The sequence below is a fragment of the Pelophylax lessonae genome (genome assembly GCF_965119305.1).
Source record: "Pelophylax lessonae genome assembly, chromosome: 1".
NCBI classification, from domain to species: Eukaryota; Metazoa; Chordata; class Amphibia; order Anura; family Ranidae; genus Pelophylax; species Pelophylax lessonae.
The window spans coordinates 663,279,353-663,304,755 of NC_138768.1; the positions used below are offsets into that span (position 1 = coordinate 663,279,353).

Consider the following 25,403-nt stretch of genomic DNA (forward strand, 5'->3'; position numbering starts at 1 on the left):
CTGGGAACTACCTATGTAATATAGTTGGGGTTGCATACCACTGTGTTAAGAGTTTTTTTGCTGTTTCTTGGATGTGTGTGCTAATTGAACATTTATGTGCGAACATACAGGCCCTCAACCATTGGTCCTCGCTAAATGTGGTTTGCAGTTTCCCATTGTTCCCTATGTTTGTTCATTGTTTGGGGTCTGGAAACTTGTAACCATCCATATGTTTAAGAGATAGTATGGTCCATTTTAGAAGCTTTAAAGCAAACTGATTGAAACGGCGTGAGAGGTCTCATGAACTGTTCATGTCGCTTAGTGTTTGAGATGTAACTGTGTATTTTTATGATAGTCCTAGGGGTTTTGAGGCCAAATATCCCAATGCTGTGTTAGGTTCTGCAAGGGACCTGAGTTTTCCTTTCTCAGTACAATGTGTAACCAGCAAAGGGTTATGTTTATTAGCGCAAATCTGTGGGGTAGTGGTCATGCCCGGCTGGAAGTCCGGGTTAAGTCCTAGCGGCATTAGGGGGCCTGGACAAGATGTCAGGTCCGATTCTCTAATAATTTTTTGGAGGATTTTAAGTGTGGACCCAATTAATGGATGTTGTTTTAGAAGAGTGGGGCATGAGTCCCAGGGTATCCAAGGAGAATGTCTCGTTGGAATGGACCCTAGACTATTCTCCAGTGTTACCCAATCCTTACTGTCCATATGGCAACTCCAATCCATAATACCAGTGAGACGAGAGACGTAATAATAATACCTGGAATTCAGGAAGCCCATGCCACCTTGCTGTTTGGCATTGGTAAGATAAAGTAGGCTTATGTATGGTTTTCTATGGGCCCCACAATTGTGGATTGCTACTGTGTCTGATAAAGTGCCATTTATTTTAAATCTCGCAGTCGGGTTGCTATATAAGGTGAATATCCATGAAAGCATATGCGTTTTCAGTCCTATATGTTTACATGTTTAATGTAAAAAGTCCCAGGAGACACGGTTGAATGCCTTCTCCGCGTCTGTGGAGAGAAGCATGCCCGCGATCTTGTCAGTATGGGCTCTCTGTATAAGATTCAAGGCTTTCGTGATGTTATCTCTGGTTTCCCTGCCAGGCATACAGCCAACTTACTCCGGGCCTATCAAATGATGCAAAAAGGGGCGCAATCTATTCGCTAGTATCTTGTCAAATAGTTTTAGGTCCTTATTAAGCAAGGAAAATGACCTCTAATTAGCACATTTGGAAGGGTCTTAGTTTGGTTTAGGGATTACTGTTATATGTGCCCTTAAGAGATCTTCCGAAGTCTCTTGTGGGTCTTTCAGGTATTTAAACATTTTCAACAAATGTGGCATTAGAAGTGTGGAGAAAGTTTTATAAAAGTGGGCTGTGAAGCCATCTGGGCCCGGGCTTTTCCCGGGTTTAAGTGATTTAATAGCTGCTAGGATTTCGTCCTCTGTGATTAATTCTTCTAATTGTTGGGATTCACTATCCTTTAGTGTAGGTAGGCCAATGTTTGTCAAAAACTGATGTATTATCTATGGACGTGAACCCAAGAGGTCTGCTGGTTGGTGTGTTTTGGGTAGGTTATATAAGTCAGTATAGAACTTATGGAAGAGTGGGCTATTTTCTCAGTTTCATGTGTGAGATGGCCGTTTTCAGCCTTGATCACATAAATATTAGAGTCTAATTGGGTCTCTTTCAGAGATCTTGCAAGGAATTTGCCTGTCTTGTCTCCATATTCATAAAAAAAAAATCCCTTTCAAAGAAAAAGAACCCTTTAGGCCTTACGTGTCAGGAGTGATTGCATCATTTTACGAAGGTCTAGTAGTTCTTTAGCCGAGTCTACTGCTAGCTATAGTTTGTGCTGAGCCTCAAGTTTACTTATTTTAGATGCAAAATCGGCGAGTTCTTTTTTCTATGCCTTTTTCCTCGCTGCACCCATTTGAGATATATTGTTGACAAATATTACTGCCCCCATTTGAGAATCCAAACCATATTCTCAGTGTTCATTAAGTCCATCATTTTCTTGGTCACCCTGTGTCTCTAATAGACACAGGGTGACTTACACATATGAGGGGCCTAGGGGACTGAAAGAGGGATTTCCCAACCTCTCTAAGGTAAGCGGGCCCCCCAACCAAACTGACTTCCATCCCAAGGACCAACTCTCTTTTGGTGAACAGAGAGAGAAACTGGTGCAGACAGATTTTGTGCTTCGTATGCAAAGTGGAGCAGGATGTGTTAAATTCAAGTACAAAGTTCTAGACAGGTAAATTTAGCAAACGGGTAAAAAGGATTCTAGAGTTTCACTAGTTGAGTGGAATGAATATAGAATATTTATATGCCATATTTCACATTTATCCAACAAAGAAACAAAAAGTGTCCATAGTAAAGAAAAGATATATCCAACTACTTTACATTCCCACTTAAACACAGTCAGTGCTCTCCCCTTCCCAATTAACCCAGGGTTATTTCTATATTTACCAACAGTCCCACCTTTTGCTGAAATGTGGTTGTGCTATTTCTGATAAAACCAAAGTACATCTACAGCTCTATTCACACTAGTGCCATTTAAGATGAATTACATGACAATGAAAATCACATTGTTTTCATTGGTGCCCGTTCACATCAATGCAACTCAGCATGGCGCAATATTGGAAAAGGTTCCTGTACTACTTTGATGTGATTCCAGTGCAATTTTGGCCACACAGAATATGCAAATCACATCCAACGAGTCACATGACATTGGGGAGGGAAAATGGTCAATTGGGCCCAATTAGGACATTTTAACTTAGGGGTGTACTCACTTTTGTTGCCAGCGGTTTAGACATTAATGGCTGTGTGTTGAGTTATTTTCAAGGGACAGCAAACTTACACTGTTATACAAGCTGTACACTCACTACTTTACATTGTAGCAAAGTGTCATTTCTTCAGTGTTGTCACATGAAAAGATAGAATAAAATATTTACATAAATGTGAGGGGTGTACTCACTTTTGTGAGATACTGTATATGATTTATTACAATGAAAACACACAATATCTGTTTTTTTATCATAAACAAATGTACTGCTGAAAACCGATATATACATTCAAAATATGTAAACAAAGACTCATTATTTCTTCTTTTAGTCCTTGCAAATGTGATACAAGGAAGTCTGTTTTACAGAAAGTTAATATATTGATGAAATTTGTCTCTGAAATGGAAGGAAATGATCACCTAGACAAGCATTTCACATTTAGTTTACTCATGGGCAAAAGATGAGAAGTACATAAAAAAAAGGAAATATGATGGCGTTATTTTCCACCTACCTTCTCTTGCCATATCAAGTGCTTTTATTAGAGTTTTGATGGCCTGTTGCCATTCTCTGTTCTCCAGCATTTTGTCTGATAGCAGTGTGTATATTCTCCAGAGGTTCTCACAGGCCAGTGAGTTGTGAGTGCGGCCTGTCTCATCTTTCCATAACCGGCCTGCTGTTAGATGATAGAATGCCTCATAATGCTCAGCAGCTTTCTCCAACTGACCTACAATATAGAAGATATGTTTAAATACAGTTACTACAAACACTTCACAGCAGTAATATGGGTAATCTTGGCATAATCTTAAAAATGTTTACCAAAGTGCTGTGTTCTGTCTATAGCTGTAACACAATCCATCTAAATCACAATTAAAATCAATTTAACTAAATTAATTGCAAAGTATATGGTTTATGCAATAATTTCAGGTATGATAGATACGTAAATATTGATATAGTTATATGAGAAATGCCTTTGATTTAAAATCATTCTTAAAGGTCAAGGAATCAGAGGTAAATCATATACTGCCAAAATTAACAAACAACCTATAATAATTCATGGACAGGGATACTGATGAATGGCCACATAGAAAAAGATATGGGTTGAGAAACATTAGCTTTAATTTACTAAGCTAACACACTTGGATAAAGATTTTAATTTTCAGCCATGTGATTATAACTTTCAGGATCTCATTGGATGCAGCTAAAAAATACTGTAACTTTTTTCAAAATAAAGATCATTCTTTTGATGTGTAAGCTTTGTAAATTGAGCCTATTTTCAGATAATGATGGCTACAAACTTTAACAGAAATGTGGAAATCCCAGTGAGAGACAGATGGGCCTGGGTAAATTTCCTGGTAATCTTTAACTTTACCATTTACAACATTACCTCAACTATTTAAAACTGTAGTTTACCCTAATTCTTTGGCACAATCCAAATGTTGGGAGAAAATCAATCTACTTTCTATTGCAAGACTAGAAATGCACAGTTGCAGGCACTTGTTGCAAGCCTGTGCAGTCATTTGGAGCTCTGGTCTTACACCAGTGATTGGGAACCATGCTAATTGCTTCCTGATTATGTAATCATGACAGAAAACCAGTTTACAAACAAAGCTTCTGGCTGCAGGTGTAATTTGTAGTCTGTACAGGGAAAAGCACAGTGACAGTGGCAGCTGGCAGGTTGCTGATAGTGAAATAAATGAAAAAGAAATAATAAAGGAACTATTTAAAACGTTTAAAACAATAGATTAAAATTGCAGTACAGTGTCTGATGGCAGATTGATTTTAAAGGGCAAGGAAACATTCACACAATGTTTCTATACCCTTTTGGTCCCATCTCATTAATTAGGTTTAGACCACCCTACCCATTGTAAAGAAAATGTATACATCCTGTATATTATTGTTATTTATCTTGTATGTATTGCGCACTGCACTCATTGTGCACATTTAACTAATAATATTTTCATTACATGCTTGCATTCTTTCAAATCCTGATTAGAATGAGCCTGCCTATGTTACGCCCCTTGTTACCATAAAAATACAATTGTAATAATAATGTGATACCTACGTAATCATGTGTATAAAAGCTTTCAATTGCATCAAATAAAACAGAACAGTTATTTTGGAAAGATGTGGAGTTTATCTTTTTGTGTCTGTTCCTTACTGCAGTGGTTATTATTTGGAACCACTAATCAATATGGGGATAGGCGTTGCCTATCTATAAAATGTCCAGAACAGATGGCGAGCCTTGCCAAGGAGGGAATTTACAGTTGAAACTGAGAATCCGAAACTAAGAACCTGAGAGGGGCCTGGGAATTTCTGATAATCAGCCGGCTGAGGTAAGCCTTTTGTTTACATTTGGGTTTTTAGACTTCATTGATCGGTAAGGCATTTTCGGGACAAAGTGTACCCATTTTACTCACCTTAATCAAACTGTATTGATTGGTGGTTATGTGTTATGTTGTCACTGTCTACTGTCCATCGAAGTGTTATAGATAAGAAAGGTAAGAATAGTGCTTTTAACAGGTTATTTGAAGCACACATCTGCTGTAATAGTAGTTTAGAGGCAAGAGGGTATAGGCACAAGTAGAGAAGAGAAAAAGACTGCCCAGTCATTATGGGCATTAAATCAGTTAAGGGAATGAAGAGACTCTCAAAACTGCCCAGCGCAAGAGGAGCGCTGGAAATATATGAACCTATACTGAGCCCCTAGATAAAACGTTGAAGTGGACAGGAATCCACAATGGGTAACAGGGTTACCAAAAAGTCCACGGGGACTAAGAATTTATGTGGAATAAACAGCTAGAGGAACATCTATCTATTTGAGCAGGATGGCTCAAGGGTGACAGACAAATTAACACTAAACATAAAGGGAAATTTTGATGTTGAGTTGTGTGAAAAATTTAGGGTCAGGCACTAAAACTAATAAATTCTAAAACATGAGAAAAAGCCAAAACAGACAAATGAGAGTCAAACTTATTAGGAATAACATCATTTTTGGCCCTGGCTCAAAACAAAATACTTTATATGTTGTTAGAGAGGGAACATGGGATGAGCATTATGGCTGCCCGTCTGATCATAGGAGCTAGAGTAAGTTAAGTACAGGATTACAGTACATGGGATGCAAGGGATATAAGAACAAAATAAGGAAAGCAGATTTTAGGAAGGTAAAACTAACTTAAGCAGGAAAATAAGTTAAAAGAATGTGAGGGAATGATATGCATGTGTTGTGTACATAAGGTGGAAAAATGTAAGCGATTTTAGAGAGATAATTGTGTATGTGTATGAATGCTGAAACTTCTAGTTCTACATCTTGAGTGTTTCATGTTAGCTCTGTGCAGACGTGACCCTCCCCCTTACCCCCTCCCTTTTATTTTTCTCATAAAAGGAATGTACTAAGATGAGACATTAGTGATATCTGGCAAGGTCACCCATGATATGACTACACGTATATCATAACAAAATGTGCAGAGTTAATTAATCTAATGATAAACAATGTGTTCACAGTTATTTTGAATCTGTTTCCCAAACAAAATGGTAAAATGAAGGTTAAATTGAGAAAAGTGCACAAAGTATAGAATAACACATATTAAATATCCTTTGTTAGTGGAAACAGTGCATTTAAAAAAAAAAAAAAGGAAAGAGGAAAATTAGGTAAAACGTAAGGAGATATATCTGTGGGAATATATAGGAATTGGGTTGTGATATGGAGATTATCACTCGTATAATAATTTATGATGTGATATTAACAATTCTATTATTGATATAAATATATTTTAATTGATTTAGACAACCTTTATTTGGAAAAAAAACAGGTATTTGGGGAAAACTTGTAATATGGGGTAAGTTTAGATTAAGATGAAGTTGTTATTAGAGTTTTTTATTCTTTATTTGTTACATTTTTGGAAAATGGTATAACTTTAGGAGCTAGAGTTTATTAGTTTTTATGTTTTTTAATGTAGACCTCTCCGGTGGGTGTTTGCTCCTCTTGGCTGACTAAAGTCAATCCCTGTGGTCCCTTGTGTGTCCGATGGGCGGTTGCAGTGAACTTAAGTAGCCATAAGTTTCATAAATATTTGCCCGCCAAGGCAGATTGGTTTGAAGTATCTATAAAGCACCATAGGATTGATTCACTAAAACTGGAGAGAGCAAAATCTGGTGCAGCTCTGTTTTGTATGGCTGTGCTAAAGTCCCATGTGAGTAATGATTTTTATTTCATACATGCAATATCCGGGATTTGGGAGCTTATCACTCTACGTAGATCTACTTATCACTAGGGTTGAGCGGACACCTAGATGTCCGTGTTCGACGGGTTCGGCCGAACTTTAAAAAAAAGTCCGGGTCCGTGTCCCGGACTTTTACCGAACTTTTCCCGGACACCGAACCCCATTGAAGTCAATGGGGACCCGAACTTTAAGGCACTAAAATGGCTCTAAAACACCAAAGGAAAGGGCTAGAGTGCTGCAAATGGCAGCAAAACGTAATTAAGAGCATGGCAAGTGCTCTGCAAACAAATGTGGATAGGGAAATAACTTAAAACAACAAAAAAAAACAGAAAAATAAAACAATGTTCTTCTTCATCTCTGAAGGACGAGGCCCATATGGAGTAGGAGGGAGGTTGAGGTGGTGGTGGATGTGGCGGTGACATAGGCGTGCGCACAGGGTGTGCTGGGTGTGCCTGGGCACACCCTAATCACCTAGGGCACATAGCATTGCCAGTGAGGAGATGGGAAAGATCTCCCTGGGACCTGCTCTGCTCTATTTCTCCTTGCCTACAGGTACATGGCCCCGATACATTACTCTCCCTGCTGGCAAACACATGCATGTGTATTTCAACTTTGGGGTGCACACCTTAATGCAATAGGCTGCGCACACCTATGGGCGGTGTAGGTGGAAGCGGCGGTGGAGGAGGACCAGGGCCGGATTAACAGCATCATGGGCTTGGTGCTGAGGATTTTGAAGGGCCTTAGGGCCGTGCCTTGCCATGCACCCAGAGGAGGAAGGGTGCAGCCATGCATGCCTAATTCAACATGGGATGCTGTCTCTGAAGCCCATAAACACATCCATGCATCGCCAACTGTCCCTCCTTGTCCGGCCTTCACGCTGTGTGGGGAGGTTCTGAGGGTGCTGCCTGGGGAAGCGAGCATAGAAGCCAGACTTCTGTGTTTACAAGTGACAGAAGAGCGGTAACAGTGAATATGGCCAACCCGGGGCCTATATAAAAGGTAGGGGCCTGGAGCTGCAGCTCCAATAGCCCCTACATTAATCTGGCCCTGAGGAGGAGGACGAGGTAGCCAACACTGCTTCTTTTCACAAATTTTAAATGAGGGTACACCCCAAAAGAGTGAGAAAGAGCAAAAATGGAACAATGGGTGGGTAAGGTCGGTATCCATTGCTATTCTGCACAAGGTACGGAAAAGTCCCGTGGGATCCATGCCTGGTTCATTTTAATGAACGTGAGCTTGTCCACATTGTCTCTGGACAGGCGGCTGCGCTTGTCTGTTATAACGCCCCCAGCCGTGCTAAATACCCGTTCAGATAATACACTGGCTGCAGGGCACGCCAGCACCTCCAAGGCGTAAAGGGCAAGCTCAGGCCATGTGCCCAATTTGGAGACCCAGAAGTTGAAGGGGGCAGACCCGTCATTCACTACATGTAGGCGTGTGCACACATACTGCTCCACCATGTTGGTAAAATGCTGCCTCCTGCTAAGACGTTCCATCTGAGCTGCTGGTGCTGCTGTTTGTTGTGGCGTGCTGACAAAGCTTTTCCACATTTCGGCCATGCTAACCCTGCCTTCTGAGGTGCTGGCGGTGCCCTGGTTGCGTTGGCGACCTCCTCCTCCTCCTCCTCTGCCTTGTGCTTCCACTGTGGCCCCGCTGTCAGATGGGAATGCCAGCAGCATGGCGTCTACCAGCGTGCGCTTGTACTCGCGCATCTTGCGATCGCGCTCCAGTGAGTGAATTAAGGACGGTACGTTGTCCTTGTAACGGGGATCCAGCAGCGTGGCCACCCAGTAATCAGCACAAGTTAGAATGTGGGCAACTCGGCGGTCGTTGTGGAGACACTGCAGCATGTAATCGCTCATGTGTGCCAGGCTGCCCAGAGGCAACGAAAGGCTGTCCTCTGTGGGAGGTGTATGGTCCGTGTCCTCTGTATCCCCCCAGCCACGCACCAGTGATGGCCATGAGCTGGCCTGGGTGCCACCCTGCTGTGAACATGGTTCCATCTCCTCCTCCAGCTCCTCCTCCTCCTCATCCTCCTCATCCTCCAGAACTGTGCCCCTGCTGGACAATTGCGTCCCTGGCGTTTGCGTGTGCAGGAACCCACCCTCGGAGCCCCTTGCGAATGACTGCCCTGAAAGCCTTGGAAATGTTACCTCTTCATCCTCCTCCTCCTCCTCATCCTGTGCCACATCCTCTTCCATCATCGCCCGAATTGTTTTTTCAAGGAGGCATAGAAGTGGGATAGTTAAGCTGAGAACGGCGTCATTGCCACTGGCCATGTTGGTGGAGTACTCAAAACAGCGCAACAAGGCACACAGGTCTCGCATGGAGGCCCAGTTAAATTAAATAGCGGAATAGAAAATATGATCCAAAAAAAGTGTATGTATATCACACGTACACAACCACACTAGGCCCCAATTACTATTGTTTGTACCCCTAAAAGGCTAGATGAGGAGTAGGGGGAGTATGGAACAGGCAGCACCCTCAAACCTTCAGAAGTATGAGATGAACCCCAACAACTTGGAAAGGTGGATCTCTCTCACACGTACCGACACAGACTATCCCGCAATTCAATTGATCCTCAAAGGTTTTTATTGAATAGCGGAATAGGAAATATGATCAAAAAAAGTGTATGTATCTCGCACGTACACAACCACACTAGGCCCCAATTACTATTGTTTGTACCCCTAAAAGGCTAGATGAGGAGTAGGGGGGGTATGGAACAGGCAGCACCCTCAAACCTTCAGAAGTATGAGATGAACCCCAACAACTTGGAAAGGTGGATCTCTCTCACACGTACCGACACAGACTATCCCGCAATTCAATTGATCCTCAAAGGTTTTTATTGAATAGCGGAATAGGAAATATGATCAAAAAAAGTGTATGTATCTCGCACGTACACAACCACACTAGGCCCCAATTACTATTGTTTGTACCCCTAAAAGGCTAGATGAGGAGTAGGGGGGGTATGGAACAGGCAGCACCCTCAAACCTTCAGAAGTATGAGATGAACCCCAACAACTTGGAAAGGTGGATCTCTCTCACACGTACCGACACAGACTATCCCGCAATTCAATTGATCCTCAAAGGTTTTTATTGAATAGCGGAATAGGAAATATGATCAAAAAAAGTGTATGTATCTCGCACGTACACAACCACACTAGGCCCCAATTACTATTGTTTGTACCCCTAAAAGGCTAGATGAGGAGTAGGGGGGGTATGGAACAGGCAGCACCCTCAAACCTTCAGAAGTATGAGATGAACCCCAACAACTTGGAAAGGTGGATCTCTCTCACACGTACCGACACAGACTATCCCGCAATTCAATTGATCCTCAAAGGTTTTTATTGAATAGCGGAATAGGAAATATGATCAAAAAAAGTGTATGTATCTCGCACGTACACAACCACACTAGGCCCCAATTACTATTGTTTGTACCCCTAAAAGGCTAGATGAGGAGTAGGGGGGGTATGGAACAGGCAGCACCCTCAAACCTTCAGAAGTATGAGATGAACCCCAACAACTTGGAAAGGTGGATCTCTCTCACACGTACCGACACAGACTATCCCGCAATTCAATTGATCCTCAAAGGTTTTTATTGAATAGCGGAATAGGAAATATGATCAAAAAAAGTGTATGTATCTCGCACGTACACAACCACACTAGGCCCCAATTACTATTGTTTGTACCCCTAAAAGGCTAGGAGTAGGGGGAGTATGGAACAGGCAGCACCCTCAAACCTTCAGAAGTATGAGATGAACCCCAACAACTTGGAAAGGTGGATCTCTCTCACACGTACCAACACAGACTATCCCCCAATTTAACTGATCCCCAGAGGTTTTTGATTAAATAGCGGAATAGAAAATATGATCCCAAAAAAGTGTATGTATATCACACGTACACAACCACACTAGGCCCCAATTACTATTGTTTGTACCCCTAAAAGGCTAGGAGTAGGGGGAGTATGGAACAGGCAGCACCCTCAAACCTTCAGAAGTATGAGATGAACCCCAACAACTTGGAAAGGTGGATCTCTCTCACACGTACCAACACAGACTATCCCCCAATTTAACTGATCCCCAAAGGTTTTTGATTAAATAGCGGAATAGAAAATATGATCCCAAAAAAGTGTATGTATATCACACGTACACAACCACACTAGGCCCCAATTACTATTGTTTGTACCCCTAAAAGGCTAGGAGTAGGGGGAGTATGGAACAGGCAGCACCCTCAAACCTTCAGAAGTATGAGATGAACCCCAACAACTTGGAAAGGTGGATCTCTCTCACACGTACCAACACAGACTATCCCCCAATTTAACTGATCCCCAAAGGTTTTTGATTAAATAGCGGAATAGAAAATATGATCCCAAAAAAGTGTATGTATATCACACGTACACAACCACACTAGGCCCCAATTACTATTGTTTGTACCCCTAAAAGGCTAGGAGTAGGGGGAGTATGGAACAGGCAGCACCCTCAAACCTTCAGAAGTATGAGATGAACCTCAACAACTTGGAAAGGTGGATCTCTCTCACACGTACCAACACAGACTATCCCCCAATTTAACTGATCCCCAAAGGTTTTTGATTAAATAGCGGAATAGAAAATATGATCCCAAAAAAGTGTATGTATATCACACGTACACAACCACACTAGGCCCCAATTACTATTGTTTGTACCCCTAAAAGGCTAGGAGTAGGGGGAGTATGGAACAGGCAGCACCCTCAAACCTTCAGAAGTATGAGATGAACCCCAACAACTTGGAAAGGTGGATCTCTCTCACACGTACCAACACAGACTATCCCCCAATTTAACTGATCCCCAAAGGTTTTTGATTAAATAGCGGAATAGAAAATATGATCCCAAAAAAGTGTATGTATATCACACGTACACAACCACACTAGGCCCCAATTACTATTGTTTGTACCCCTAAAAGGCTAGGAGTAGGGGGAGTATGGAACAGGCAGCACCCTCAAACCTTCAGAAGTATGAGATGAACCCCAACAACTTGGAAAGGTGGATCTCTCTCACACGTACCAACACAGACTATCCCCCAATTTAACTGATCCCCAAAGGTTTTTGATTAAATAGCGGAATAGAAAATATGATCCCAAAAAAGTGTATGTATATCACACGTACACAACCACACTAGGCCCCAATTACTATTGTTTGTACCCCTAAAAGGCTAGGAGTAGGGGGAGTATGGAACAGGCAGCACCCTCAAACCTTCAGAAGTATGAGATGAACCTCAACAACTTGGAAAGGTGGATCTCTCTCACACGTACCAACACAGACTATCCCCCAATTTAACTGATCCCCAAAGGTTTTTGATTAAATAGCGGAATAGAAAATATGATCCCAAAAAAGTGTATGTATATCACACGTACACAACCACACTAGGCCCCAATTACTATTGTTTGTACCCCTAAAAGGCTAGGAGTAGGGGGAGTATGGAACAGGCAGCACCCTCAAACCTTCAGAAGTATGAGATGAACCCCAACAACTTGGAAAGGTGGATCTCTCTCACACGTACCAACACAGACTATCCCCCAATTTATCTGATCCCCAAAGGTTTTTGATTAAATAGCGGAATAGAAAATATGATCCCAAAAAAGTGTATGTATATCACACGTACACAACCACACTAGGCCCCAATTACTATTGTTTGTACCCCTAAAAGGCTAGGAGTAGGGGGAGTATGGAACAGGCAGCACCCTCAAACCTTCAGAAGTATGAGATGAACCCCAACAACTTGGAAAGGTGGATCTCTCTCACACGTACCAACACAGACTATCCCCCAATTTAACTGATCCCCAAAGGTTTTTGATTAAATAGCGGAATAGAAAATATGATCCCAAAAAAGTGTATGTATATCACACGTACACAACCACACTAGGCCCCAATTACTATTGTTTGTACCCCTAAAAGGCTAGGAGTAGGGGGAGTATGGAACAGGCAGCACCCTCAAACCTTCAGAAGTATGAGATGAACCCCAACAACTTGGAAAGGTGGATCTCTCTCACACGTACCAACACAGACTATCCCCCAATTTAACTGATCCCCAAAGGTTTTTGATTAAATAGCGGAATAGAAAATATGATCCCAAAAAAGTGTATGTATATCACACGTACACAACCACACTAGGCCCCAATTACTATTGTTTGTACCCCTAAAAGGCTAGGAGTAGGGGGAGTATGGAACAGGCAGCACCCTCAAACCTTCAGAAGTATGAGATGAACCCCAACAACTTGGAAAGGTGGATCTCTCTCACACGTACCAACACAGACTATCCCCCAATTTAACTGATCCCCAAAGGTTTTTGATTAAATAGCGGAATAGAAAATATGATCCCAAAAAAGTGTATGTATATCACACGTACACAACCACACTAGGCCCCAATTACTATTGTTTGTACCCCTAAAAGGCTAGGAGTAGGGGGAGTATGGAACAGGCAGCACCCTCAAACCTTCAGAAGTATGAGATGAACCCCAACAACTTGGAAAGGTGGATCTCTCTCACACGTACCAACACAGACTATCCCCCAATTTAACTGATCCCCAAAGGTTTTTGATTAAATAGCGGAATAGAAAATATGATCCCAAAAAAGTGTATGTATATCACACGTACACAACCACACTAGGCCCCAATTACTATTGTTTGTACCCCTAAAAGGCTAGGAGTAGGGGGAGTATGGAACAGGCAGCACCCTCAAACCTTCAGAAGTATGAGATGAACCCCAACAACTTGGAAAGGTGGATCTCTCTCACACGTACCAACACAGACTATCCCCCAATTTAACTGATCCCCAAAGGTTTTTGATTAAATAGCGGAATAGAAAATATGATCCCAAAAAAGTGTATGTATATCACACGTACACAACCACACTAGGCCCCAATTACTATTGTTTGTACCCCTAAAAGGCTAGGAGTAGGGGGAGTATGGAACAGGCAGCACCCTCAAACCTTCAGAAGTATGAGATGAACCCCAACAACTTGGAAAGGTGGATCTCTCTCACACGTACCAACACAGACTATCCCCCAATTTAACTGATCCCCAAAGGTTTTTGATTAAATAGCGGAATAGAAAATATGATCCCAAAAAAGTGTATGTATATCACACGTACACAACCACACTAGGCCCCAATTACTATTGTTTGTACCCCTAAAAGGCTAGGAGTAGGGGGAGTATGGAACAGGCAGCACCCTCAAACCTTCAGAAGTATGAGATGAACCCCAACAACTTGGAAAGGTGGATCTCTCTCACACGTACCAACACAGACTATCCCCCAATTTAACTGATCCCCAAAGGTTTTTGATTAAATAGCGGAATAGAAAATATGATCCCAAAAAAGTGTATGTATATCACACGTACACAACCACACTAGGCCCCAATTACTATTGTTTGTACCCCTAAAAGGCTAGGAGTAGGGGGAGTATGGAACAGGCAGCACCCTCAAACCTTCAGAAGTATGAGATGAACCTCAACAACTTGGAAAGGTGGATCTCTCTCACACGTACCAACACAGACTATCCCCCAATTTAACTGATCCCCAAAGGTTTTTGATTAAATAGCGGAATAGAAAATATGATCCCAAAAAAGTGTATGTATATCACACGTACACAACCACACTAGGCCCCAATTACTATTGTTTGTACCCCTAAAAGGCTAGGAGTAGGGGGAGTATGGAACAGGCAGCACCCTCAAACCTTCAGAAGTATGAGATGAACCCCAACAACTTGGAAAGGTGGATCTCTCTCACACGTACCAACACAGACTATCCCCCAATTTAACTGATCCCCAAAGGTTTTTGATTAAATAGCGGAATAGAAAATATGATCCCAAAAAAGTGTATGTATATCACACGTACACAACCACACTAGGCCCCAATTACTATTGTTTGTACCCCTAAAAGGCTAGGAGTAGGGGGAGTATGGAACAGGCAGCACCCTCAAACCTTCAGAAGTATGAGATGAACCCCAACAACTTGGAAAGGTGGATCTCTCTCACACGTACCAACACAGACTATCCCCCAATTTAACTGATCCCCAAAGGTTTTTGATTAAATAGCGGAATAGAAAATATGATCCCAAAAAAGTGTATGTATATCACACGTACACAACCACACTAGGCCCCAATTACTATTGTTTGTACCCCTAAAAGGCTAGATGAGGAGTAGGGGGAGTATGGAACAGGCAGCACCCTCAAACCTTCAGTATGAGATTGTGTTCACTGTACCCCACAAAGATTGAGTTCACTGCACCCCACAATGATTGTGTTCACTGCACCCCACAAAGATTGTGTTCACTGCACCTCACAAAGATTGTGTTCACTGTACCCCCCAAAGATTGTGTTCACTGCACCCCACAAAGATTCTGTTCACTGTACCCCACAAAGATTGTGTTCACTGCACCCCAAAAAGATTGTGTTCACTGCACCCCAAAAAGGATGTTGTTCACTGCACCCCAAAAAGGATGTTGTTCACTCCACCCCAAAAAGATTGTGTTCACTGCACCCCACAAAGATTGTGTTCACTGCACCCCAAAAAGATTGTGTTCACTGCACCCCAAAAATGATTTTGTTCACTGCACCCCAAAAAGGATTTTGTTCACTGCACCCCAAAAAGGATGTTGTTCACTCCACCCCAAAAAGATTGTGTTCACTGCACCCCAAAAAGATTGTGTTCACTGCACCCCACAAAGGATTTTGTTCACTGCACCCCAAAAAGATTGTGTTCACTGCACCCCAAAAAGGATGTTGTTCACTGCACCCCAAAAAGGATTTTGTTCACTGCACCCCAAAAAGATTGTGTTCACTGCACCCCACAAAGGATTTTGTTCACTGCACCCCACAAAGATTGTGTTCACTGCACACCAAAAAGGATTGTGTTCACTGCACCCCAAAAAGATTTTGTTCACTGCACCCCAAAAAGATTGTGTTCACTGCAGCCCAAAAAGATTGTGTTCACTGCAGCCCAAAAAGATTGTGTTCACTGCAGCCCAAAAAGATTGTGTTCACTGCAGCCCAAAAAGATTGTGTTCACTGCAGCCCAAAAAGATTGTGTTCACTGCAGCTCACACACAGAAAAATGGATGTGGATCACTGACACCTGCCTATCTCCAATCCCACACCACACAGCAATATCGATTGTAGTTTGTAGAACACAGTTTCCCTAAAATTCAGCAGACTCTGTCCCTAACAGGATTGAGAAGAGATCGTAGATCAGGATTGAGTGCAGACCCCACCCCCCACACAGCAATATCGATTGTAGTTTGTAGAAGACACTGACCCTATATAATTCAGCAGACTCTATCCCTAAAATGCCTACAACTCGCCCTGCCTAAACACTCCGACCTGTCCCTCAATTCTATCCGGACACAAATGGTTTTTTCCTGCCTATCTTTCCCTAATCAGCAGCCAGCACGTTGATGTGTGCTCTGTCCCTGAATCTAAGCAGCATAATGACGCCGCTGCGGCTGCCTCGAACTTATAAAGACTTGGTCACATGCTTCAGACGGCCAATCACAGCTACTGAGACATTTGCAGGCATGGCTGGGATGGCTTAAGGCACACCAGTTAAACGATTGTTGATTGGCTGTTGAAAGCCCGCCATGAAAAGAGCGCCAAAGCATGCAAAACCCGGAAATAAAACGACCGAACACGGATTTTTACCCGAACATACAGTAAAGTGTCCGTGTCCGTGTTCGGGTACAAAAAATCCAATTATTCGGTACGAACACGAATAATACAGTCCGTGTTCGCTCAACACTACTTATCACATTTTGTACAAGATCCTTGCAAGCACCAGCAAAGTCGTGCACCCATATATAGTAAGACTATTAGGAGGGGGACCTGTGCAGCCTTAGTAGGGACAATGAGCCCACACAGCTGCAGCAAGGGCCTTTTGAGTACAAAAATTCAAACTTGGCATCTTCCCGCTGCCCACCGTGCAGCCAAACGTGTCACAGTCAGAGCTTGGTTGTTAAACCCTTTAAGGGACTGGAACAATTAGACACCAGTAGGCTCCCTGTACATAAGGGCAAAAGCCCTACTCATGGAAGCTGTGAAGGCCAACAAGCTGTGAAGTTCCCAACAGACACACATGGGAATGGACAGGCAGGATTAAGGGAACAAACCACTCTGCTAGGCTTCACCCCCACTGACCTAAGTGCACCAAGATCCTGGATGTGTAAAACACTCTGAAACTGCCACACATGTAGCACATAAGTACCTAGGTGAGCATCTTCAGCACAGTCCAGTGCAAAGGAACACATTACAGGCCAGTCCTACCTATTCTACTCAGCAGGGTTTCAATGGAACAATAAGTCCTTTCTAGTGCTGCAGCAACTGAAGAAGCTTGCAAGATGAAAAAAAATCTTGATCAAAATTAGGAAAAGGGTTTTCTCCTCCCATTTGCTTTCACCTAGAAATTTAGAAAAACACTGAGGCAAGATAGTTGGGGGAGTTACACTGGGCCGTCCTTACAGCTTTGTTAAGTCAGTGTCCAAACCCCTGAGGACAACAGCACAAACAAATGTACCTGAAAACGTTACCCTGTGCCCATTAAAGTATGATTAAGATGACAGGAATTTTGATTTACCTACTAATTCCTCAACTTGGAATTCACAAGTTCTACCAAGTGAATGTTCAGGCTTCAGTTAATGCAAGCTTCGACCACAAGGTGCTTCAAGCTGTTATCTGAGTAGTTACCTCCATAAACCCTTGTATTTCTTGTGGGCCTGTTGACAGTTCTATGTTGCCATGTTATTGTCCACTGCTTAGTTTTATTGGTTGGATTTGTCCCACAGTCCTTAAATACAACCCCCCTGTTTTCTACTGTGTCTTTGCCTTGCCTGTACATTCCTCATCTTTGATCTTGGAGTACAGTACAGGACACAGGTCCCTCCCCTCTGTCTTGATCACTCCTTACTGTTTGCTAAAAATAATTGATACCATAGATCGATAGATAGATAGATAGATAGATAGATAGATAGATAGATAGATAGATAGATAGATAGATAGATAGATATTCTCAAGATGTTTGTATTCTGCATACGAAGACATTCTTGCTATAAGGCTTCTGTCAGAAGTCTTGCCCTTAGGAATTGAGTGGAGGTCCTTTCATTGCCGTCGGTCCCCCACTGTTTAATACTAGTATGGACTCTGGGGAATCATCACACGGATCCAAAATATACATCAGAGCATTGTAGCCAAAGTTCCATATCAGCAACTATATCCAGAATTGTAAGTAAGTGGAGATGGATGTACAGTGGTGATCGAAAGTTTGGGCACCCCAGGTAAAAAATTGTATTAATGTGCATAAAGAAGCCAAGGAAAGATGGAAAAATCTATAAAAGGCATCAAATTACAGATTAGACATGCTTATAATATGTCAACAAAAGTTAGATTTTATTTCCATCATTTACATTTTCAAAATAACAGAAAACAAAAAAATGGCGTCTGCAAAAGTTTTGGGCACCCTGAAGAGTTAATATCTTGTACTGCCCCCTTTGTAGCCAGCCAAGAGTATTTCAATTCTTGTTTGAGGTATCTTTGCCCAATCTTCCTTACAAAATACTTCCAGTTCTTTGAGATTTCTGTGCTTTCTGTCACGCACTGCTCTTTTAAGGTCTATCCATAGATATTTTTAGTTATGTTGAGGTCAGGAGATCGTGAAGGCCATGGCAAAACCTTCAGTTTACGCCTCTTGATGTAATCCCCCGTGGATTTTGAGGTGTGTTTAGGATCATTATCCATTTGTAGAAGCAATCCTCTCTTTAACTTCAGCTTTTTCACAGATGGCATCAAGTTACCATCCAAAATTTGTTGACATTTTATTGAATCCATTTTTCCTTCTACTTATGAGATGTTCCCTGTGCCACTGGCTGCAATACAACCCCAAAGCATGATTGATCCACCCCCATGCTTAACAGTTGGACAGAGGTTCTTTTCATTAAATTCTGTGCCCCTTCTTCTCCAAACGTACCTTTGCTCATTCCGGCCAAAAAGTTCAATTTAACCTCATCGGTCCACAGAACTTGTTTCCAAAATGCATCAGGCCTGTCTATATGTTTATTTGCAAAGTTCAAACGCTGATTTTTGTGGTGAGAATGTAGAAGAGGTTTTCTTCTGATGACTCTTCCATGAAGACCATATTTGTACAAGTATCTCTTTATAGTGGAATAGTGTACCACAACTCCAGTGTCTGCCAGATCTTTCTGGAGGGATCGTGCAGTCAAACATGGGTTTTGAATTGTTTTTCTCACAATCCTGCGTGCTGTTCTGTCTGATATTTTTCTTGGTCTTCCAGATCTTGCTTTAACGTCCACTGTTCCAGACGACTGCCATCTCTTAATTACATTCTGAATAGTGGATATTGACATCTGAAAACGCTTTGCTATCTTCTTATAGCCTTCTCCAGCTTTGTAAGCGTCAACTATTTTCAGTTTCAGTTTTCTAGACAACTGCTTAGAAGATCCCATGGTGCTGATTGTTGGGGCAAGGTCAGATGAGTCTGGGCATTTAAAACCTTTGAGATTGACATCACCTGGTCTTCCCAGACGATGATTGAGAACAATCCATGACACTGGCAGGTCTCAGCCTTGCAAAGGGGGCAGTGCATGCTATAAATTCTGCAGTGTGCCCAAACTTTTGCAGATGCCATTTTTTTGTTTTCTGTTATTTTGAAAGTGTAAATGATGGAAATAAAATCTAACTTTTGTTGACATATTATACGAATGTCTAATCTGTAATTTGATGCCTTTTGGAGATTTTTCCATCTTTCCTTGGCTTCTTTATGCACATTAATACAAGTTTTTACCTGGGGTGCCCAAACTTTCGATCACCACTGTAAGTGGTGTTGGATTTATAAAAAGGTTGTGGGGAAGGCACCGTAAGTGCTGCCTCCAGCGGCACAGTGCATTGGAATGCTCTCAGTTGCTTGTCTGTATTCATAAAATAATACATATTACATAATGACAGAGCATTACACTCTCATTATTTTAATATATGCAAACCATAGCTCCCTGCTTATTCCTTATCTTGGAATTCACAAGTTCTACCAAGTGAATGTTCAGGCTTCAGTTGATGCAAGCTTCGGCCACAAGGTGATTCAAGCTGTTATCTGAGTAGTTTGCTCCATAAACCCTTGTATTTATTGTGGGCCTGTTGACAGTTCTATGTTGTCATGTTATTGTCCACTGCTTAGTTTTATTGCTTGGATATGTCCCACAGTCTATAAATACAAGCCCAGTGTTTTCTACTGTGTCTTTGTCTTGCCTGTAAATTCCTCATCTTGGATCTTGGAGTACAGTACAGGACACTGGTCCCTCCCCTCTGTCTTGATCACTCCTTACTGTTTGCTAAAAGATAGATAGATAGATAGATAGATAGATAGATAGATAGATAGATAGATAGATAGATAGATAGATAGATAGATAGATAGATAGATAGATAGATAGATAGATAGATAGATAGATAGATAGATAGATAGATAGATAGATAGATAGATAGATTTCTCAAGATGTTTACATTCTGCATATGAAGACATTCTTGCTATGAGGCTTCTGTCAGAAGTCTTGCCCCTAGGAATCGAGTGGAGGTTCTTTCATTGCCGTAGGCCCCCTGCTGTTTACTACTAGTATGGACTCTGGGGAAACATCACATGAATGCAGAATATACATCAGAGCACTGTAGCCAAAGTTCCATTTTAGCAAATATATCCAGAATTGTAAGTAAGTGGGGATGGATATAAGTCGAGTTGGATTTATAAAAGGGTTATGGGGAAGGCACTGTAAGTGCTGCCTCCAGTGGCACAGTGCATTGGAACGCTTTCAGTTGCTTGTCTGTATTCATAAAATAATACATATTACATAATAACAGAGCATTACACTCTCATTATTTTAATATATGCAAACCATAACTACTGGCCAAACATTAGAACCAGTAACATGTGAATGACTTCATCAGCTGCATTATTTTCTCAGTACAAAGACTGATATTAACACAAATGGGTTTAAATGTGAAGCTGCCATAAAAGCAGGCACATAAATGTAATTCTTCCAGACGCTATTTTGATGCACATTTTTTGATGTCATGAATATTTAATGAAATGGCCCAAACTAAAACCATATAACATTCTTACATTACTGATGCTTGCACCCGTGAGCTACAAACATTAGAGCCATGATTGAGTGTACTAAAATGAACTCATTCAGCATTGCATTGATTAGTCGAAAAGCAGAGAGAGGAGACAAGGAAGGGGGGGATGCGTTACCCCACTTAAGAATAAAAGCTGGCACAATTGAAGGTTCATTGCAGGAGCAAGAACAGCATTATACACTCACCCATAATTAAATAAATAAGGTATCCTTGTAAAGCACTGCTTGCCGAGACCTGACATTAATCTGGTGGGATGTTAATTAGGTTCAAAGACTGCTTCCGGTCTTGTTCAAGTAATTTATTATGTCACAAATTGCAAGATGTACTAGCTGACCTGCCCGACTGTTTCATATCAGCAATCTGGAGGGCAGCTAATTATCTAGTTTCCCATAAGCATGTGCATTTTTTTTACCCTCGCCAACGGAAGTTAAAGTGGTAGAGGCAATCGTAGGAAAATAATTTGACAGTTCCAGAAGGAACATTTTTTATTTTAGTCAGTAAGATAAGTAGAAAACAGAGAGTCTGTTGTAAACAGAAGATATTCTGCTCTGTAAAAAGCAAAATATAAATTTGACCAATCTTTTTAATGAAGCCTGTGACTTCAAAGTTCAAAACTAAACTTTAAGCATTTGGTGATGGTGGGTGTACATCTACCCCTGCTGTGTTTTTTGAAAACCAGGCAGTATGTATACTGCCTACATTTATATAATCAGATTGTTTATGTCCAAGAAAGTGCATATAAATAAATGCACATGGAGGGTATAAATGATTTTGAACGTTTTCAAGATCAATGAAGAATCTGTAACTATGGACCCCAATTATTCAGCTGACGAGATCAGAACTTAAAAGAGAATTCCAGTTATGATATTACATCTAGAAAAATATTGAATATGTACCCACTATATGAGTTACCAATAGGTCTAAAAAATTTTAGTGTTTTATTACCATCAGTGTGTTTACCCAGCCTTTAAAACACACAACAGTTTAGCTAGTGTAAATATCAAGGAACCTATTTTATTCCTGCATCATTTTCATGGTTACTGTTCAAAACTTTCAATTAAACTGAACAAAATTATATACGCAGTAATATGCCCCCATTTTTCATGAGCTGAACTCCAAGATGTAAGATTTTTTTCTATGTACACAAAAGGCCTATTTCTCTCAAATATTGTTCACAAATCTGGCTAAATCTGTGTTAGTGAGCACTTCTCCTTTGCTGAGATAATCCATCCACCTCACAGGTGTGGCATATCAAGATGCTGATTAGACAGCACGTTTATTGCACAGGGGTGCATTAGGCTGGCCATAATAAAAGGCCACTCTAAAATGTGCAGTTTTATCACACAGCACAATGCCACAGATGTTGTAAGTTTTGAGGGAGCGTGCAACTGGCATGCTGACTGCAGGAATGTCCACCAGAGCTGTTGCCCATGAATTGAATGTTCATTTCTCTACCATAAGCCGTCTCCAAAGGCGTTTCAGAGAATTTGGCAGTACATCCAACCGGCCTCCCAACCGCAGACGTGTAACCACACCAGCCCAGGACCTCCACATCCAGTATCTTCCCCTCCTGAGACCAGCCACCCGGACAGCTGCTGCCACAATCGGTTTGCATAACCAAAGAATTTCTGTACAAACTGTCAGAAAAAGTCTCAGGGAAGCTCATCTGCATGCTCATTGTCCTCGTCGGGATCTCGACCTGACTGCAGTTCGTCATCGTAACCGACTTGAGTGTGCAAATACTCACATTTGATGGTGTCTGACGCTTTATAGAGGTGTTCTCTTCATGGATGAATCCCGGTTTTCACTGCACAGGGCATATGTCAGACAGCATGTATGGCATTGTGTGGGTGTGGGGTTTGCTGTTGTCAACAATGTGGATCGAGTGGCCCATGGTGGTGGTGGGGGTTATGGTGTGGGCAGGTGTATATTATTGACAATGAACACAGGTGCATTTTATTGATGGCATTTTGAATGCACAGAGATACCATGATGAGATCCTGAGGCCCATTGTTGTGCCATTAATCCACTACCATCACCTCATGTTGCAGCATGATAATGCACGGTTCCATGTTGCAAGGATCTGTACACAATTCCTGGAAGCTGAAAACATCCCAGTTGTTGCATGGCCAGCATACTCCCTGGACATGTCACCCATGTTTGGGATGCTCTGGATCGGCGTATACGACAGCATGTTCCAGGTCCTGCCAATATCTAGCAACTTTGCACAGCCATTGAAGAGGAGTGAACCAACATTCCACAGGCCACAATCAACAACCTAATCAACTCTATGGGGAAGGAGATGTGTTGCACTGCATGAAGCAAATGGTGGTCACACCAGATACTGACTGATTTTCGGACCCCCCCCCTCCCCCGGGACCTCCCCAATACAGTAAAACCGCACATTTTGGAGTGGCCCTTATTGTGGCAAGCCTAAGGCACACCTGTACAATAATCATTCTGTCTAATCAGCATCTTGATATGCCACACCTGTGAGGTGGATGGATTATCTCGGCAAAGGAGAAGTGCTCACTAACACAGATTTAGACAGATTTGTGAATAATATTTGAGAGAAATAGGCCTTTTGTGTACATAGAAGAAGTCTTAGATCTTTGAGTTCAGCTCATGAAAAATGGGGGCAAAAACAAAAGTGTTGCCTTTATAATTTTGTTCAGTGTATATTCCTAGATACTCCACTGCATATTCCTTCTAGATTGAAGAGTTTTAAAATGATCATCATACCGTGGCTTCAGGTTTACCACCTTGAAGCAATTTTCAGGAGATGGGAAGGGGCGGGCAGTAGAATCACTAGGGTTGATTAATCTGGAGCAGTTTTTAGGAATCAGGCAGCTGGCCTTAAGTCCTGGGTTCTGGAGAGCTTCCTCACTGCTGATCAAACACTCACACACAGAGCGCTAAAACAGTGGGATTGATTTATTAAAAAGGAAGAGTGCAAAATCTGGTGCAGCTCTGCATAGAAACAGCTTCAAGTGTTTTATTTGTCATAGCTTAATTGAACAAGCTGAAGCTGATTGGCTACAATGCACAGCTGCACCAGATTTTTCACTCTCTAGTTTTAGTAAATCAACCCCAGTGTGAACAGCCATCTGGCTTCCAACAGTAGTTAGCAATTGTAACAGACCAATCAAAAGCTGCATGAAGGCTAACTAATCCTGAAATTTAGAGAATTTTGCTGGCATTAAAGGTGTAGAAGACAATAAGAAGTGCCTATGAGGTGGTGGGAATTGTTTTTAGTGTTCTATAATATTCTGATTACAGAAGGGTCCAGACAGCACTGAGCTATTAGGAACAAATGTGCTAAGGTAAAATTCAGTATGTGCAGTTTTTTTAATTTTTGTCCATGCATTAAATACTACCTTTCCATTAAAATCCACCTTTTTCATCTGATTTCTCTTATCAAGCACGTATGTGTGCTGAAGCACAAAAAATAAAGCGAGATGTCTGGTGTCCAGTGTTCCTGGTTTTGAAGGCCTTAATAAGCTTGCTATAATGATTAAAATATGATCTGCAAAATATCACAACAGTCTATTCTAGCACAGGATTTGGCTGTCCTGCTAAAGGACCTTAAGTGGACACCTGTCCATTTTGGGTCTACTCATACGATTCCAGGGGCATCTTGGGGCCTTCCGTTTTCTGATGGATTACCAGTGCTGGGGTGTTATTTCCTTACTGACCACGAATGCTGGGGTACAATTCTACTCCCACTGACCACCAACACTATGGCATTCTTCCACCTACTGACTTTCAATGGAAGGAGCATTCTGCCTGTACCAACCACCACTGCTAGGGCAGTTCTCTTCCCAAAAACAACCAATGTATGGGGCGTTCTTCCTTCCACTGAGCACTAATGCTAGGGCATTATATCTTTCTACAGATCACTAATGCTACAGAGCAATCAGTTTTTCTTCCACTAACCAAAAATGTGGGAGCAATCTTGATCACTAATGATGGTGTATTATACTTTCAACTGTCCACCATTGCTGGGGAAACTATTATATACAGTAAATACAGTATATATATATATATATATATATATATATATGTTGTAGCTCAAGCTAAGAGGTTGTAGAGAATCCCAGGCCTTCCTTTTCAGAAGATAGTAAGGGGTGGACAAAATTAATTACCATTAGGAAGTGCTGAAGTCAAGAACTTTTTCTGCCTTTAGCAGAACTGAGACAATTTGTTTAGTCTTTATTTGTCTGACGTTGGATTATGTTTACAAGAAGTCTGCTC

At 41.7% G+C, this 25,403-nt stretch overlaps 1 protein-coding gene across 2 annotated transcripts in view; it reads right to left on the reverse strand.

Annotated features, from left to right (window-relative positions):
• Window positions 1–25,403, reverse strand: part of TTC29 (tetratricopeptide repeat domain 29) — a 421,410-nt gene that overhangs the window by 236,310 nt on the left and 159,697 nt on the right. For both annotated transcript variants that reach the window (XM_082264156.1, XM_082264157.1), the window contains one exon: window positions 3,282–3,494. In XM_082264156.1, coding sequence (XP_082120282.1) covers window positions 3,282–3,494 — 213 coding nt within the window. The remainder of the gene's footprint in view (window positions 1–3,281; window positions 3,495–25,403) is intronic.